We start from the raw sequence: 14,649 nt of genomic DNA on the forward strand, positions 1-14,649 counted from the left end.
ATTTTAGGCAAGATGCAATGGGCATCATTCCCATCAAAAGATGGATCATTAAGGACCACCATAAATTATAGCATATACATAGTGACGTATGTGGTCCTATGAGGGCATCATCTATCAAGGGATACCTCTACCTTTTAAGATTTTTATTGAGGACTACTCTAGGCACACCTAGGTGTATCCATTCGTTGAAAGCAAAGTCAAAGGTTTTCGCATACTTTATACACTTTGTTTCTATGGCTGAAAATGTGTCATGTAAAGTTGGCACCATATATACAGATCAAGGGGGGGAGTATATGTCAAAGGATTTTCATGCATATGTGGCTAAAAGAGGCATAAAACATCAATGAACAAGAAAATTGTGTGGCTGAGAGGAAGAACAAATCTTCATGGAGATGTCATACATGGTTGAAGGCCAAGATTTACCTCATGTTTTTTGGTTAGAGGAAGTTATGTGTGCCACTTATGCGCTAAACAAAATAGATGCCCCACTGGACTTTTGAAGCTTGGAATGGCAGGAGGCCCTTTGTGGCTTATTTACATGTATTTTGTTATATTGCTTATGCTCTTGTGCTTAAGCAATAATGCATAAGATGGATGCTGATAAGGTAATAAAATACATTTTTGTGGGATACAACTAGACTCTATTGTTTGGCCCCCACAAGGCAGATTTTGGTGAGTAGAGACGTTTTCTTTGTTGATAACTTAATTAAACCCATGCTTTTATACAAATATATGCTCACAAGATATCTTTGATACAATCCTACCTTTGTACAACACTGGACAACCTTATAACCATATGTGGAGCAAATGAATGCTCAACAAGGTGCTACATATCAGTCCATACTGGCTGAAAATTAGCTCAAATTTCAGCCCACAAATCAGCCTACTGTGAGGTAATTGTGGATGATACAGTGGATGAGGAAAGGGAAGCCATACAGGCATCCACCAAGAGTATGCCAAAATGGCTTGTGCAAACATGTGGGATAGCAAATTAGCTACTTCTTGCGTAGCAAGACACATCCAGGTTCTCATCATGCATCTTATTCTTTTGTGGATCATGTAATGAAGAGGAACATGTTTCCTTTGAGAGGAAGCACTCAAAAAGGATCGTTAGATGCAAGCCATATAGGATGAGTATGACTCAATCCTCAAAAAATGACACTTAGTATTTAGCTGATTTGCCTTATTATAAAAAGGCCATTGGTACGAAGTGGGTTTATAAGATTAAGCATAAAGCTGATGGTAGCGTTGATGACCGTTACAAGGCAAGGCTTATTGCAAAGGATTATGCTCAAAACAAGGACATAGATTATGATGAAACCTTTGACCCACTTCTCATATGACTATAATTTGATGTATTATTACATTGGTAGTACATCATAGATGAAATATATATAAGTTGTATATCAAGACTATCTTCTTGAATGGTGATTTGCATGGGGAGGTTTATGTATCTTAGCCTCATGGTTTTATTTAAAAGGGACATGAGTCTAAAGTATGCACGCTATGAAAATTTTTATATGGCCTTAAACAAGCTCCTAGAGTATGATATGAGAATATAAATGCATACTTGGTTGTAGATGGTGTTTACAACAATCCAACTGAGAGTACCCTCTCTGTATAAAGACGAGTAAAGATGGTTTATTTGTCATCATTTTATACATTGATGACATGCTACTCATAGACCCTAATAAGGAGAAGATTTAAGCCTTCAAGGTTGAATCACATGTTTTATTTGACTAGGCCCTATTAAGGGAAAGATTTCAGCCCTCAAGGCTTAATTACATGTGTCATTTGAGATGACAGATTTCAGCTTGTTACATTATTATTTGGGCATATAGTTTATTCAGCGTAATGATGATATTGTGATATTGCAGTCAAAGTACATTCAGAGAGACTGCTTACACGATTTGGTCTTGAAGATAAGCCTATTACTACACCATTAGATATAGGTACTAGGCTCAGTCTCCCATGATGCAATTGAATGATTTTTTGATGCATCACTTTATTAGCAATTTGTCCCCATCGACAGCGCGTGCCTCAATCTGAGGCCAGATATTTAGTTTGGGGTCTCCTAGTTGGGTAGGTTTATGCATAGTCCTAGAAGTAAGCATTGATAGGCTACCAATTTTGATACTTATAGGGAACTCAATCCCCTAAGGGAGGTGATATTCAACTGCATGCTTTCAGTGACTCCGATTGGGCTCAATTTCATGACAAACAAGTGTCAAGTAGTGGCTTTTTCTTTCATCTTGATGATTCACGTATATTATGGCTTAGCAAGAAGCAACCAATGGTGCAACATCGAGCAATGAAGGTGAGTACATGGTAGCTTTTACAAGCGACTATGGAGTGTGTATAGCTCAGACGCCTTTTGGTAGATCTTGTTGGATAGTAGTCCTCACCTCCATCTTCACACTGATAGCCAGAGCGCATTGGTTGTTTGTGAGGAACATAATGTTTCGTACTCACATAAAGCACATTGAGGTGCATTATCATTATGTCAGGGAGAGGCTCATTGCAGGGGAGATGAGCCTAGCTTATGTCTCTACACAAGACAATGTGGCAGATATGTTCATAAAGGTTCTCTCACTAGAGAATTTTGAAGCTTTTTATAAAGATTTGGGTTTATTGCCATTTGGGGATTGGTTAGCCACATGATCCTTGTACACGTTCACATCGTCACTATAGGGGGGATTTGTAGCCATTTACATGGTAGTGATGTGTGGACATAGGCTAATAATGGGCAGGGCACTTTTTCCCTTCTTAGGAGTTTTTTCCCTAAAGCGTGTGTACATGCTCTTATGAGTGAGTGTGTAAGTGACTTTATCATGCCACTTCACTTGTACTTCACTTATTGTCATCAATCTACTTTGAGTATTGTGCTTCTTTCTACCTTATTATCCACTCCAATAGCTGGGAGTAATGCTCTTTGTGAGTTGAGAAACCATTACCATGGTGAGCTACACTTACACATGGGCACTCTCACATAGCAATCATCTATGTGGGTAGGCTCATGGGAACTGTCACATAGCAAACATTTATGTGGGTAGGCTTACATCATTATAGTAGGAAGCGGGGTAAGGTGGAGGTACATATTGCCTTTGTGTGTTATGTGTGTGTACTCTCTGAGTTGAAGGCAAGTAATAGCAAACCCACTGTGGGAGTAATTTGACTATGTGAGGTTCACGTTCAAACTATTCGAGCTATAGTGGCAACCCAAAGGTAATTGTGTGCATGCGCCTCAAACTATTTGAGCTGTAGTTGGAAACTCAATGGAAATTATGTGCGGGCCTCAAAATTCTTCACGAAAACATCAATCTATTGAAAGAGCAGTCTTCTGTGATGTGTGATGGTCTGTGGTAATAGAAGCTAGAAACTATGACTTCATTATGCATTTTTTCTAAGTGAGGTGTGCTATAGTGTAAGAAATTGGTGCTATGTGAGCAATGTGGTGTAATCAAAACTCATGCAAGTATATAGCCTTCGTTTATAGAGCAACAACTATATGGCATCCTCCATTTCTGGTTCGAGCGATGCGTACCTCCACGTGTAAGTTCCACACTTATTCATGCTATCTTGGTGATAATATTTTAGTTTTTTTAAAAGGGGGAACCTTTGTAGCTATAAGTTTTTTCATGGGGCAGGGTCTCTCGGAAGTGTCCTTGTGTGTGGGGAATTCCTGATAGTCATGAGAGTGAATCAGAACTATGAAAGGATCTCCATGGTGGCACACAAAGAACAATTATGAGAGGGTAGATAGTGTGGAGCCCAAAGTGGGCTCCATGTGGTTCTCTACCTTCATAATGAATATAGAGTTTGATGTCAAAAGGAAGAGTTCATATGGCATATTTTTTGGGGTTCCAAAGTAGTCACAAGAAGTGGCGTCAATGGGTCTAGCAAGCAGATTGCCAATTGGGGGGACTGGGTTGGAAATGGTCGAGCTTCACTCCCATTAACAAGTCTAGTCTGTAGCGAGTAGTCACCTATCATGTGGATGCTATTGCGCAATGAGATTATGCTTCAAGAGAAGGCCAAGCTAGTGGCTTTGATGGGTCTAGCAAGTAGGCCCCTAATAGGGGGGATCAGATTGGAAATGATCTTAGCTTCCTGTTTGGGAAAAAAACATTTCCAATGCCCAATGTAGTCCATAGGGAGCAGTCGCATGTGTCTTGTGGACGTTGTTGCATAATGAGATTATGCTCTAAGCGAAGGCTGAGCTAGCTACAATGCCTTTTTTTGTTGATAGCTACATTAACTAGGTAGTTGTTCTCTGGTAGGGTCAAGATTGTGTTGCTAAATTTTATTTAAGTGTTAATGCATCTAAAAGTGCCAAAAATGTAATTTGTAGTGTTTCCATAAAAAAGATGGCTTGCCATTTGAGGATCGTTTAGTTGGGAGGTTTTCTACAAATGATGGATCAACTAGAGTAAGATCCTAAGCACAAGATCATATCCCAAGGCAGATGGCACAACCATGCAAAATAGGGTATAGTTGTTTGGGGTCTTCCAAGACAAAGTGGCTAAAGTCACTAGAGAAATGCAACCAAGGTGCAAGTGTTGATTCAAGCAGAGTTGAGAGAGATTTATGAAATGTTGCAAAACCTTGGTAAGCATGTTGAGACATTTGTAACCAAGGTGCAAATGTTGATTTAAGTAGAGTTGAGAGAGATTAATGAAATGTTGCAAAACCTTAGTAAGCATGTTGAGACACTTGATGGAAAGATTGATGTAAGTCAACTTTGATGTCCAAGGCCAATATGCAAGCTTGAAGAGTTCCAATGGTGAGACACAAAGATCTTGGACAATTTTCTATGATTGTGAGAAATTCTTCAGTGCACCCTAAATCAATTGACAATGCAGTGATCTGTTGATTAATTTGAAGTAGCTTTGCCATAATGCTATACGACAAAGCAGAAGAATGATTAGATGAGTTATGATAAACATGGACAGTTAAAAAGTTCATCCAAGGGCATACATTGTCAATGAGAGATTACTTTTAGTCACTTGTGAACCATTAGTTACCTTGGGAAAAATGAGATGTGATGCATCAAAAGATGGCAATGTTAGTAGGGTCCATGTAGGCGGTTGACCAACTTATTGATCACACTTATAAATTTGGAGACTAAGGACTCATCAACCCAAAAAATTAAAGAAAAGTCAACGAGAAGATTGTGAATATGGAGGTGTTGGTGGATATAGTGAGATTCACATATAAAGAATGGTCAACTAAAGAGAAGATTCAAAGTAGGAGTAAGTGCATCAACATTGAGGCACCTCTACCAGGGGTGCTTTATATGTGAATATGAACCATCTTTTGAAGCAAGAGATATAGCAATTGATATAGAGTAAATCTCCATAGATGTCACCACTACCATATTGATACCATAGTAAATGAATACCTTGGTTCAAGACAAATAGTAAATCTCCACAGATGTCACCAATACCATAGTGATACCATAGTAAATGAATACCTTGATATATAGTAAATCTCCACAAATGTCACAAGTACCATACCATAGTAAATGAATACCTTAGTTCAAGACAAAGACATGGAGGCAATTTGTCTACCCATGCGACCATCCAATGGATACATATCCAATCACGAAAAGATAGCCTTAGGGAGGGGCTCTTGTTAAAAGGGGGGGGGGTGTGTGTGTGCAAAATGAGTTTACCATGGAACCTTATGGGCCTAACTATGTGGCTAGGAGCAGGCAAGGCATGGCATGCTTGTGCATGCGTGGTCGAGTGCCTAGCAGGAGGAGGACTAAGAGTATGGACCAAGCCTCATGTGAAGATGACTGCCGGAACAACGAGAGAAGGAAGTGAGCCGTATTTTGAAGTGGTAATTTCAATGTGATGATATTCTAAGAGGCTTGCATTCAAACCTTGTAATTAAATATGAAGATGGGTGTGGCAAATTTAAATAAAAGGTCCACCCTCTTCTATCATAGATGGGCGTAAAACATAGAGGGAACTATGGAGTTTTAAGGAGCACATTGTTGTGTAATAGATACTTTGGTGTAAATTATGGTGTATGTGAAGCCTTGAAGAGAGCCTACATTCATTAATCATCATTGCTTGTAGGAGAGTAAACATATAATTTAAGACATGGAGGGAAATATAGAACCTTTTGACGTCTAGACATGCATAGATCCTTCCTGATTCCGGATAGGAGTTATGTTCAGCCATGCATGCAATTGACACAGAATGGACAAAGCTATGCAGTGCAGAATAGAGACAAGACAGAGACTAACACACAAGTACCATTGGGGTTGGGTTGGGCATGGTGGGTCTCAGCAGCTGAAGGAGTTGCATCTCCAGTTGTACTATGTGGGTGGATTCCGGCACAGCGAGGCTCATTAGTGGATGTTGATGATTGGTGAATGTTTCTTGTATGGAGGTTTCCTGGGTCAGCACAACAGCACAGATTGACCTAGTGCAGCTAGATCCTCCTCCATTTGTTGTGACTGTTGGGCACCTCAAATCTCCCACTAGAACCTCCTTTAAGGAGCTTCCCATTTTTGGTACCGACCTTCCTTTCCTCGAACTCAAACATTCTTTTCTTGCCCTGCCCGGTGATGGTTAGGCTTCATGGACATAAGGAGCTACTAACCCAAGAGATTGGCAACCCCATTCACTGCAACTGAGTGCATCAAAACAAGGAGGTTGTGATCATGAAGGAAAGTGAGGTGATTGGTTAATTGAGCTTATGCAAAGAGGCGACAACTGTGAAGAGCGCAAGCTAGTGCCATTTTTTAATCTATAAAGAGAAAGAAGGAGGTAAACCTTAGGCTTGAGTAAGACTAAGTTTCCAAAGGTCCATTCAACCACCACTTTTAATAGTTTATGGACATTGGGACTTTAATGATATTAAGAAGGATTGTTATCGTTAGGGTCTTTGGTGAACCTTAATAAGAGAAACAAGAAATGAAAGAGATGATAATGGAAAATCTTAATATATAAGTAGAGCAATAACATAGGAGTGGAGTTGAGTTTGTTAGAGAGGTGACAAGGTGTCCGTTTTATAGGGAGACACAGTTAGTGGCTTTTAATAAGACACAAGCCCATATTTGGGCTTCTGTCTTATTAATTAATTAGCACCCTTTACGAGCGCTAATTAAATATTATTACACTAAGGTTTTCACCTTACATGAAAAAAAGATTTTTTTAGAACTTTGTATCCTTATCTCTCTCATTATTGTGCACGCAGCGTGCTCTCTCTCATCATCGTCGTGCTCTTTCTCTCATCATTGTCCCCGTGCTCTCTCTCTCTCTCTCTCTCTCTCTCTTCGTCGTTGTTCTCTCTCTCTCTCTCTCTCTCTTCGTCGTTGTCCTCTCTCTCTCTCTCTCTCTCTCTCTCTCTCTCTCTCTCTCTCTCTCGGGGACTTTAGCCGAGAACAAAAAAGGCAACAGCTCGCTTTTTATATTTGCCTTGAGGCGGTTATGAGAATGTTCCAGATTTTTCTCTTTTTTTAAATATACCTAAGGTTTCTAACCTAAATGTTAATTAATTAAACCTAAGATCCTCTTGCCTCTACTAATTAATTAATGTGCAAACAGAATTTTGGTCCAATATTTTGAATCATTTATAGTAACATATGCAAATAGATTGTGAATGCCCTTTCTCATTTACAAAAAACTACAGGTAGGCAATAAAAGAGATAGAAAGGGAAGTACATGAGATGCATACCTGTATGTATTCCATAAATACGATGATAGGCCACACTTGCTACTATAAAACATGACTACAAGGGTGGTGATTTTTATTAGGGACTCATCAACAACAATGAGTGTCACGCTTGCTAGATTGTGGGCACTATAAAACATGACTACGAGGGTGGTCATTTTTATCACGGACTCAAACGCCCTTACTTGAAATTATGGAAAAGGCATTTGTCCACAGTTTGAAGACCCCTAACCGAAGACGTTTGAATCCCTTTGGGGCAATTTGTTCACATCTTAAAATTTAGCTCAGCAGCAGCAGCAGCAATGGAGCTCTACTGGAAGCTAGCCTCACGGGACGCGTCTGTGAGGGAGGAGGCGTCGGTGGCGCTGGTCCGGGACCTGCTGCAGCAGCAGGAGAAAGTCGACCACGCCCACAAAGGGGAAGGTGGCCACGCCCACAAGGACGAGCACGACCACCATCGTCCTAGTAATAATTATCATCAGGCCGCAGAAGAAGTGCTTTTGGGCGCACCCGCAGAAGATGACGGTCTCCACAGCTGCACCCCAGCCGTCCAATATGCCCTTAGACGCCTTGTTCGAGGAGTTGCCTCCTCTAGAGAGGTCTGCGCTTCTGCTTCTTACTTTGTTTCTGGGGTGGGACGATGATCCTAAGTAAAAGTAGAATTCTGCTTGGGCTTCTTTTGCAAAACCTTTTTCCAGCAGAAAAACTACATTTTATGATATATATATGTGGGTGTACCGTGTATGCATATGTATGTATATATGCATATTTATGCATGTTTGTGTGTTTATGTAGATATTATGTGTGTGTATATGTATGTATAATTGTGTGTGTGTGTGTGTGTGTGTGTGTAAAATGAGGGCAGATTGTGGAACAGGAGCATGTTGACTCCTTGTCATGGTTGTGTGGCTGTGTATTTATGGTTGGTTCTATGCCATGGATGTTTATTGATCCCAAGGTAGTGGGATTAACTCAGAAGCATTGGAAAAACAGCTCAAACTGGGCAAGAGAAAATTGCTCCATTCGAAGGTTGTCATGGTCATGGAGTGATTGTCGAAGATGCACTCTGAAAAGGGGATAAGGAGCAAAGTCTGGCTGATTGAACATGGTAGCTACTAGCATTGCGCATTTGCCATATTGTCCAAAGTGCCCAAAATCTAACCCAAGAAAAGAATGTAGCGTTAACTTGTAATCCCGGATTGCCCACAGCAAAAAGCCAAAAGTTCTTGGTGCATCTTCTATGAGGGAAACGAGCACCGAGATCATCAGCTAGATGTGCCAAGAATTGTCTGGATGCCATAACAGATGTGGCACAGTCTCAATGTGACTATGACATCTACAACATCTATCAGATGCAATACCACGTTTCACAAGAATATTAGAAACCGGCAACGTTTCGGTCAAACATCTCCATAGAAACATTCTTTGTTTGAGTGGAAGACCATTTTTCTATATACATTGCAAGCATTTCTTCCACCAATTTTGAGGTTTATTTAGAACCCATAAGTGATTCGCATGCTCTTGTATCCCTGGCTATTGAAGTAAATGGCGGTACATGGAGCCTACGGTAATCGTATGCAATCATAATCGACTTCCATCGAGATGTTGGAAAGCCAATCATGCATTCTATTATGCGGATCTAAAGGGGGCACTTGTTCGAGAGGATGCATCATATCTCTGAGCTTTCTCCATAGTGGCCTATGATGCATACCAAGCCCATATCTTCTAGAAGCCCACACACGCGCACACGCGCGGCGCGCGCGCGTTCACACACACACACACACACACACACAACGTGCCATCTTTTATGCAGCAGCGACACATCTATGCGTAGTCGGCAGCCCTGTGTAACAGGTGTGGTAGCTGTACAAGCTGATATGGCCCGTACGGAAGTGATGGCTGTAGGAGGGCAGGGCTGCTCATCATTTAGGATCGCTTGTAGAAGAGGTAGAAGGGAAGCGCTACAGAAATCGCATATGCAGGGGCATAAAAAAGCATAGAAGCCTTCCTGGAAAAAGAAAAAATGGAGAACGAAAAAAAGCATAGAAGCCCTATTTTAGTAAAAAGATTTTTTAGGGGTACTTGTGTGTTTTTTGGAAAAGCATGTATGTACATGGCTTTTTCAAAAAAAATGTGGCCAAGAGGGGTTGCTTTTTGTGGGCGCACAAGAAAATGAAAAATGCACCAGCGCGCCACAAGTCTGGCTTTGTGTTTGTCCACCGACCCATTTGACGTATACTTGGTCTTAAAGACCCACTTGACACTGTTGACAGACCGTTTTGACGGCCTCGGAACCAACTCCCAAGTTTTATTCTTCTCTATGGCATCCAGTTCCACCTGCATGGCTTTCCTCCAAGTATCTTGTGCAAGGGCTTCCTTGATGGAAGTGGGCTCTTTGTTCCGCATTATACGAGACATCAAAGCATAGTTTACCTGTAAGAGCTCCGCTGAATGACTTTTGTCAGGAACTCTATGCGATCTTCGAGGTCCGTCCTCTGTGGTCCATTCAGAGGGAAGCTCCGTAACACCTGACTCCCGAAGAGTGTCTAACAACCACCTGAGTACTCGAACCGAACGCGGAGCCTCTTGTTGCTGCGGGGGCTCATCCCCAGTGGCGGGCCCAACCTCCTCAACTGACTGAGGCTGTCCAGCTAGAACAATTGACTGGGAATCATCATCAGAATCATCTGGGTCTCCAAGAAGTGGCGGCTCATCAACAGTGGAAACTGGAACATGCTCATGAAAAACCACATCTCTGCTAACGACAACCTCGTTCCTCTCCGGATCATACAATTTGTATCCCTTGGAAAGAGAGTTATATCCCACCAAAACAAGCTTTTGGGATTTTGAGTCAAGCTTCCCCCTCTGCTTCTTTGGAATGTGAACATATGCATCACTCCTAAACACACGGAAATGGGAGACATTTGGTTTCCTGCCAAAATACGCCTCAAAGGGAGTCATATTCGGTATTGAAGTCGTCGGAGAACGGTTGAGGATATGGATAGCCGTAGCCACAGCCTCTCCCCAAAGTGGACGAGGAAGATCACAATGCTCCAACATCGTCCTCGCCATCTCCACCACAGTCCTGTTCTTACGCTCAACTACTCCATTCTCTGAAGGCGAACCTGTATTGGCCAGCTCCCGCTTGATGCCATGTTTCGTACAAAACCGCACAAATGCATTGGAAGAAAACTCTCCTCCTTTGTTAGCCCTAAGAGTCTTTATCTGCAAGCGAGACTCTTTCTCCACCATCACATGCCACTCCTTGAACCGAGCAAAAGCTTGGTTCTTTTGAGAAAGGAAATAAACCCAAGTGAATCTGCCACAATCATCAAGCAGCAGCATAAAATACAAAGAACCTTCCAAGGATGGCGTCTGCATAGGTCCACACAAGTTAGTGTGTACCAACTCCAAAGGTTTCGAAGCCCGCCTGGAAGCCTGCTTCGGAAAAGATTCCTTGTGCTGCTTACCACGAATGCAAGAACTACAGCGTCCTTGCCTGCTGCTAACATCTGGCAAGCCAACCACCATCTGGTCCCGGAAAGCTCGCCGCAGCGCATCCACATTCAAGTGGCCAAACCGAAAGTGCCACAAGTCACCAATGTGAGAGCCTGTAAGAGAGGAACGTGCCACAAGTCATCAATTTGAGAGCCTGTAAGAGAGGAAAGTGCGGAGAGTTTGTTAATACTGTTCTCCACTCCGCCCTCCCAAACAACCTGGCCTGTCTCTTTGTCCCGTAGAGCAACATAATGCTCCTCAAACTCCACCCGGAAGCCAGTCTTGCAAACCTCATGCACTGACAACAGATGAAAACCAAGTGTGGGGTCATAGAGAACACGAGAGGAATGCTTTTCCCCTCTGCCATCGGGAATGATCTCCATCCGGCCCTCACTGTGAATCGATATGGTGGAATTGTCGCCAATGAAAATGCAACCTGACTGTCGTTTAAGATCTTGTAAGAAATCACGGGAAGGAGTCATGTGCCTGGAAGCACCACTATCAAGAATCCATTCCCGAGTATCCCTGGCGGTGAAGCCAGCTGCCTCCTCGCTCGAAGAAGATGAAGTATATGTGTCCAAAATCTCCAAGTGCACAAAGGTTGGAGTCTTTGCAGCAGCTGAACACTCTTTCCGTTATTCCACTCGGGACACTTCCTCCAATAGTGGCCTTTCTCGCTACAATCGTTACAGGTCCGCTTGGCCTTCAGTTTCTCACGGTCTGAATCGGGCTTCTTCTCAGAAGATGTCACCAATTGGCCGACCATTTGGTCCATCTCCAGTTTTGTGTCTCGTTCACTTGAGGCCAGGCCGGTGTCTCATGTGAAGAGGCCAGTATTTTTGCTTGACATGGGCGGGAGCCAGACTGGTGCCACCCGTGTGTTAGCAGGAAGGTGTCGTATGGACGGGAGCCAGACTGGTGCCACCCGTGTATGACCTGGACTGTGTTCTATCCATGGGATTGTCACGCCATGGAAGAGCTAGTATTCGTGCCGTGTCTTGCCTATGGGACTGTCACTCCATAGGGAGGCTCGTGCCTGGAACTGTGTCTTACCTATGGGATTGTCACTCCATAGGAAGACCAGGATTTATGTTTTACGTTGTGCCATTTTTGTGCCGACAGATATTTTGTACTTGTTCCATGAACGGGAGATATGTCCATGATACTATTTGCACATGCACTCATGTTCTGCATGTTTGAAACTGTTTTCGCATGACTTGTATTTTTGTGTTTGCCTGTTTGACGTGTCACTTACTGAGCGGGGACGCCTGCCAGTGAGTCGTGAAGTTTGCTCTGTCTTCGGACGAGTTTTGTTGCGTGTGAACAAGTGGTAAGTGTATTGCACATGTTGGTTTAATAATTTTATTTCTAACCCTTTGTTTTATAAGGTTGTATGTTCACATACACTTAAAAGTGGGCACCGACTTTGGGCACCCACTTAGGGGCCAAGGTGGGGAGCCACACTTGACTTGTGTGTGTGTGGGGGTGGGTGCATGGTCACCTACCCACACCACCATGGAACTGGCCGCCCACATGCAAACATGGGGAGCCAGCCAACTCTGGTCGTGCAACTCCCTCTCCAACACCTTAAAAATAGTGGCGACCACCCTTCGTGGGGAGAGCAAACCGGCGATCGTTTCTACCATCCCTCAGGCAGCTGCATCACTTCAGGCTGCGTTTTTGCTCCATCTCAGGCTGCTGCGTATTTGTATAACCAGGCGGCGACTGTACAATTACTGCTGCGCTACTCTTCATACAATCGACTGTATGCTGCGTAGGCTGCCTATTCTGCAGGCAGCTGTGTGTACTTCTCCAGCCAGGCGTTGCGCTGCCTATCCTGCAGGCAGCTGTGTATACTTCTCCAGCCAGGCGACCACATAGGCTGTGTGCGCGCCTCCAGACTGGCAGCCAAGCAGACTGCGCTGCCCACCACAGCAGGCGGCTGTGTGTGCGCCTCCAGTCAGGCAGCCATACAGGCTGTACTGCCAACCACAGCAGGCGGCTGTGTATTCATTCTCTAGCTGTTGTGTTCCTACAGCTAGGCGGCCGGCGGCTATGCTCTGCAAACTGGCGGCTACTTCTCCATCTCTAGTGGGCTGTTGCGGCTACTACGCCTCTTCCTTCCCCACAAGAAGGTGGCTGTATTCTACACAGCAGGTGGCTATTCTCCTTTGTAGGCGGTTGTGCCTCCTTCCCATAGGCGACGTCTTCCTTCTTCAAGTGGCTATATCTTCAACAGAGGTAGCTCTTTCTCGTTCTCTTCGACAGGCTGCTGTGTCTTGGTGTCCCCCACTCATGGCTGCACACAGACAGATACATCTGGTCCAAGCTCTTGGAGAACCACGGTCCAAAGGTGCTGAGATCTGGAGAGCCAGGCGTTAGTACGGGAGCGCCTGTTTGTGCGTGGTCCTGGAACACCAGTGGGGCGCTCTCCGCGAATTGCCGAGACTGGACGGCTCAAGTGTTCGCTCTGCTTCGAACATCTACTTCGAGCCTTTTGTTTGGTACTGTATTCATTTGTCCATGGACATCATCTGGTTCTTGGAACCCATGGAGCATTGTATTTGTTAACTACTCCCAATAATATATTATATATTGGGGGGGGGGGGTCGGCCCGTTCCGGCCCCAGTGCTGGTGTCCATCTATCTCATTTCATTTCATTTCAATTTCAAGTTGTCATTAAGTTGTCCATTTCAAATTGTGATATTAAGTTGTGCTATTATGCGTGTGGGTGTCCAACGGAGTCTTTCCCACTTGACGGGATCGGTTTCATTGGTATCAGAGCACGGTTGTTTCCCTCTTCTTAGTGGGGAAACGAACCTGTGTATTGGACACCCTGCTTCTAGCACACTTAACACAATGGACAGCCAAGGCAACCCTTTGGAAGTGCCTAATTCGAGGGGTCCATCTAGTGCCCTCTCGTGGTTCTGATGCTTAGCGAGGAAGGCACAAGCCCCTTGAAAGGGTTAATGATAGTGAATCAAAGGGTCAACTATCTCAAGGAAAGACAGTCATGCTAGAAGAAGAGCCTGATGCAATGAGGGCTGAAATGGAACATATGAGAAAGCTTTTGCAGACACGAGCAAGAGCTAAAATTTTTGCATGAAGATCCCCATGTGCAAAGTGCCATTGAAGGAAGGAAAGCTGATGTAATGGTAGATGTAACTTTTGAGTCCATGGCACGGGAAGTGGGCAAGAAGCCAAGGGAGTTGGCACTTGCCTACCTCCTCCGCAAAGGTGACATCAAAGAGGGGGACGATGGAGAGCTGAAATTCAGAAATCCACCTCGCTTGAAGCATGGAGATCCCGCATCTCAAAGGTTGAGGTCTTTTATGCAAAAGGAAGAGGTGACAGTCACCTCTCGTCATGCATCTTCTCCACAAGGCACAAAGCCTGACAGGTATATGTATGCTAGTGCTCATGGAGGGCATGAAAGTCACATGCATTCAAGACATGTATCCC

General features: G+C 43.7%; 1 protein-coding gene across 2 annotated transcripts in view; it reads left to right on the plus strand.

Annotated features, from left to right (window-relative positions):
- The first annotated feature begins 7,850 nt into the window (after window positions 1-7,850).
- The window catches only part of LOC147619663 (DNA polymerase V family), a 110,598-nt gene continuing 103,799 nt past the window's right edge, over window positions 7,851-14,649 (plus strand). The window contains exon 1 of one of the 2 annotated variants that reach the window (XM_086773349.1): window positions 7,851-8,288. In XM_086773349.1, coding sequence (XP_086629475.1) covers window positions 7,992-8,288 — 297 coding nt within the window. In that variant the 5' untranslated portion in view covers window positions 7,851-7,991. The remainder of the gene's footprint in view (window positions 8,289-14,649) is intronic. The other variant, XM_086773351.1, reaches the window with a different exon arrangement.

This window comes from Cibotium barometz, chromosome 33, assembly GCF_041138505.1.
Source record: "Cibotium barometz isolate CiBa-2024 chromosome 33, ASM4113850v1, whole genome shotgun sequence".
NCBI classification, from domain to species: Eukaryota; Viridiplantae; Streptophyta; class Polypodiopsida; order Cyatheales; family Cibotiaceae; genus Cibotium; species Cibotium barometz.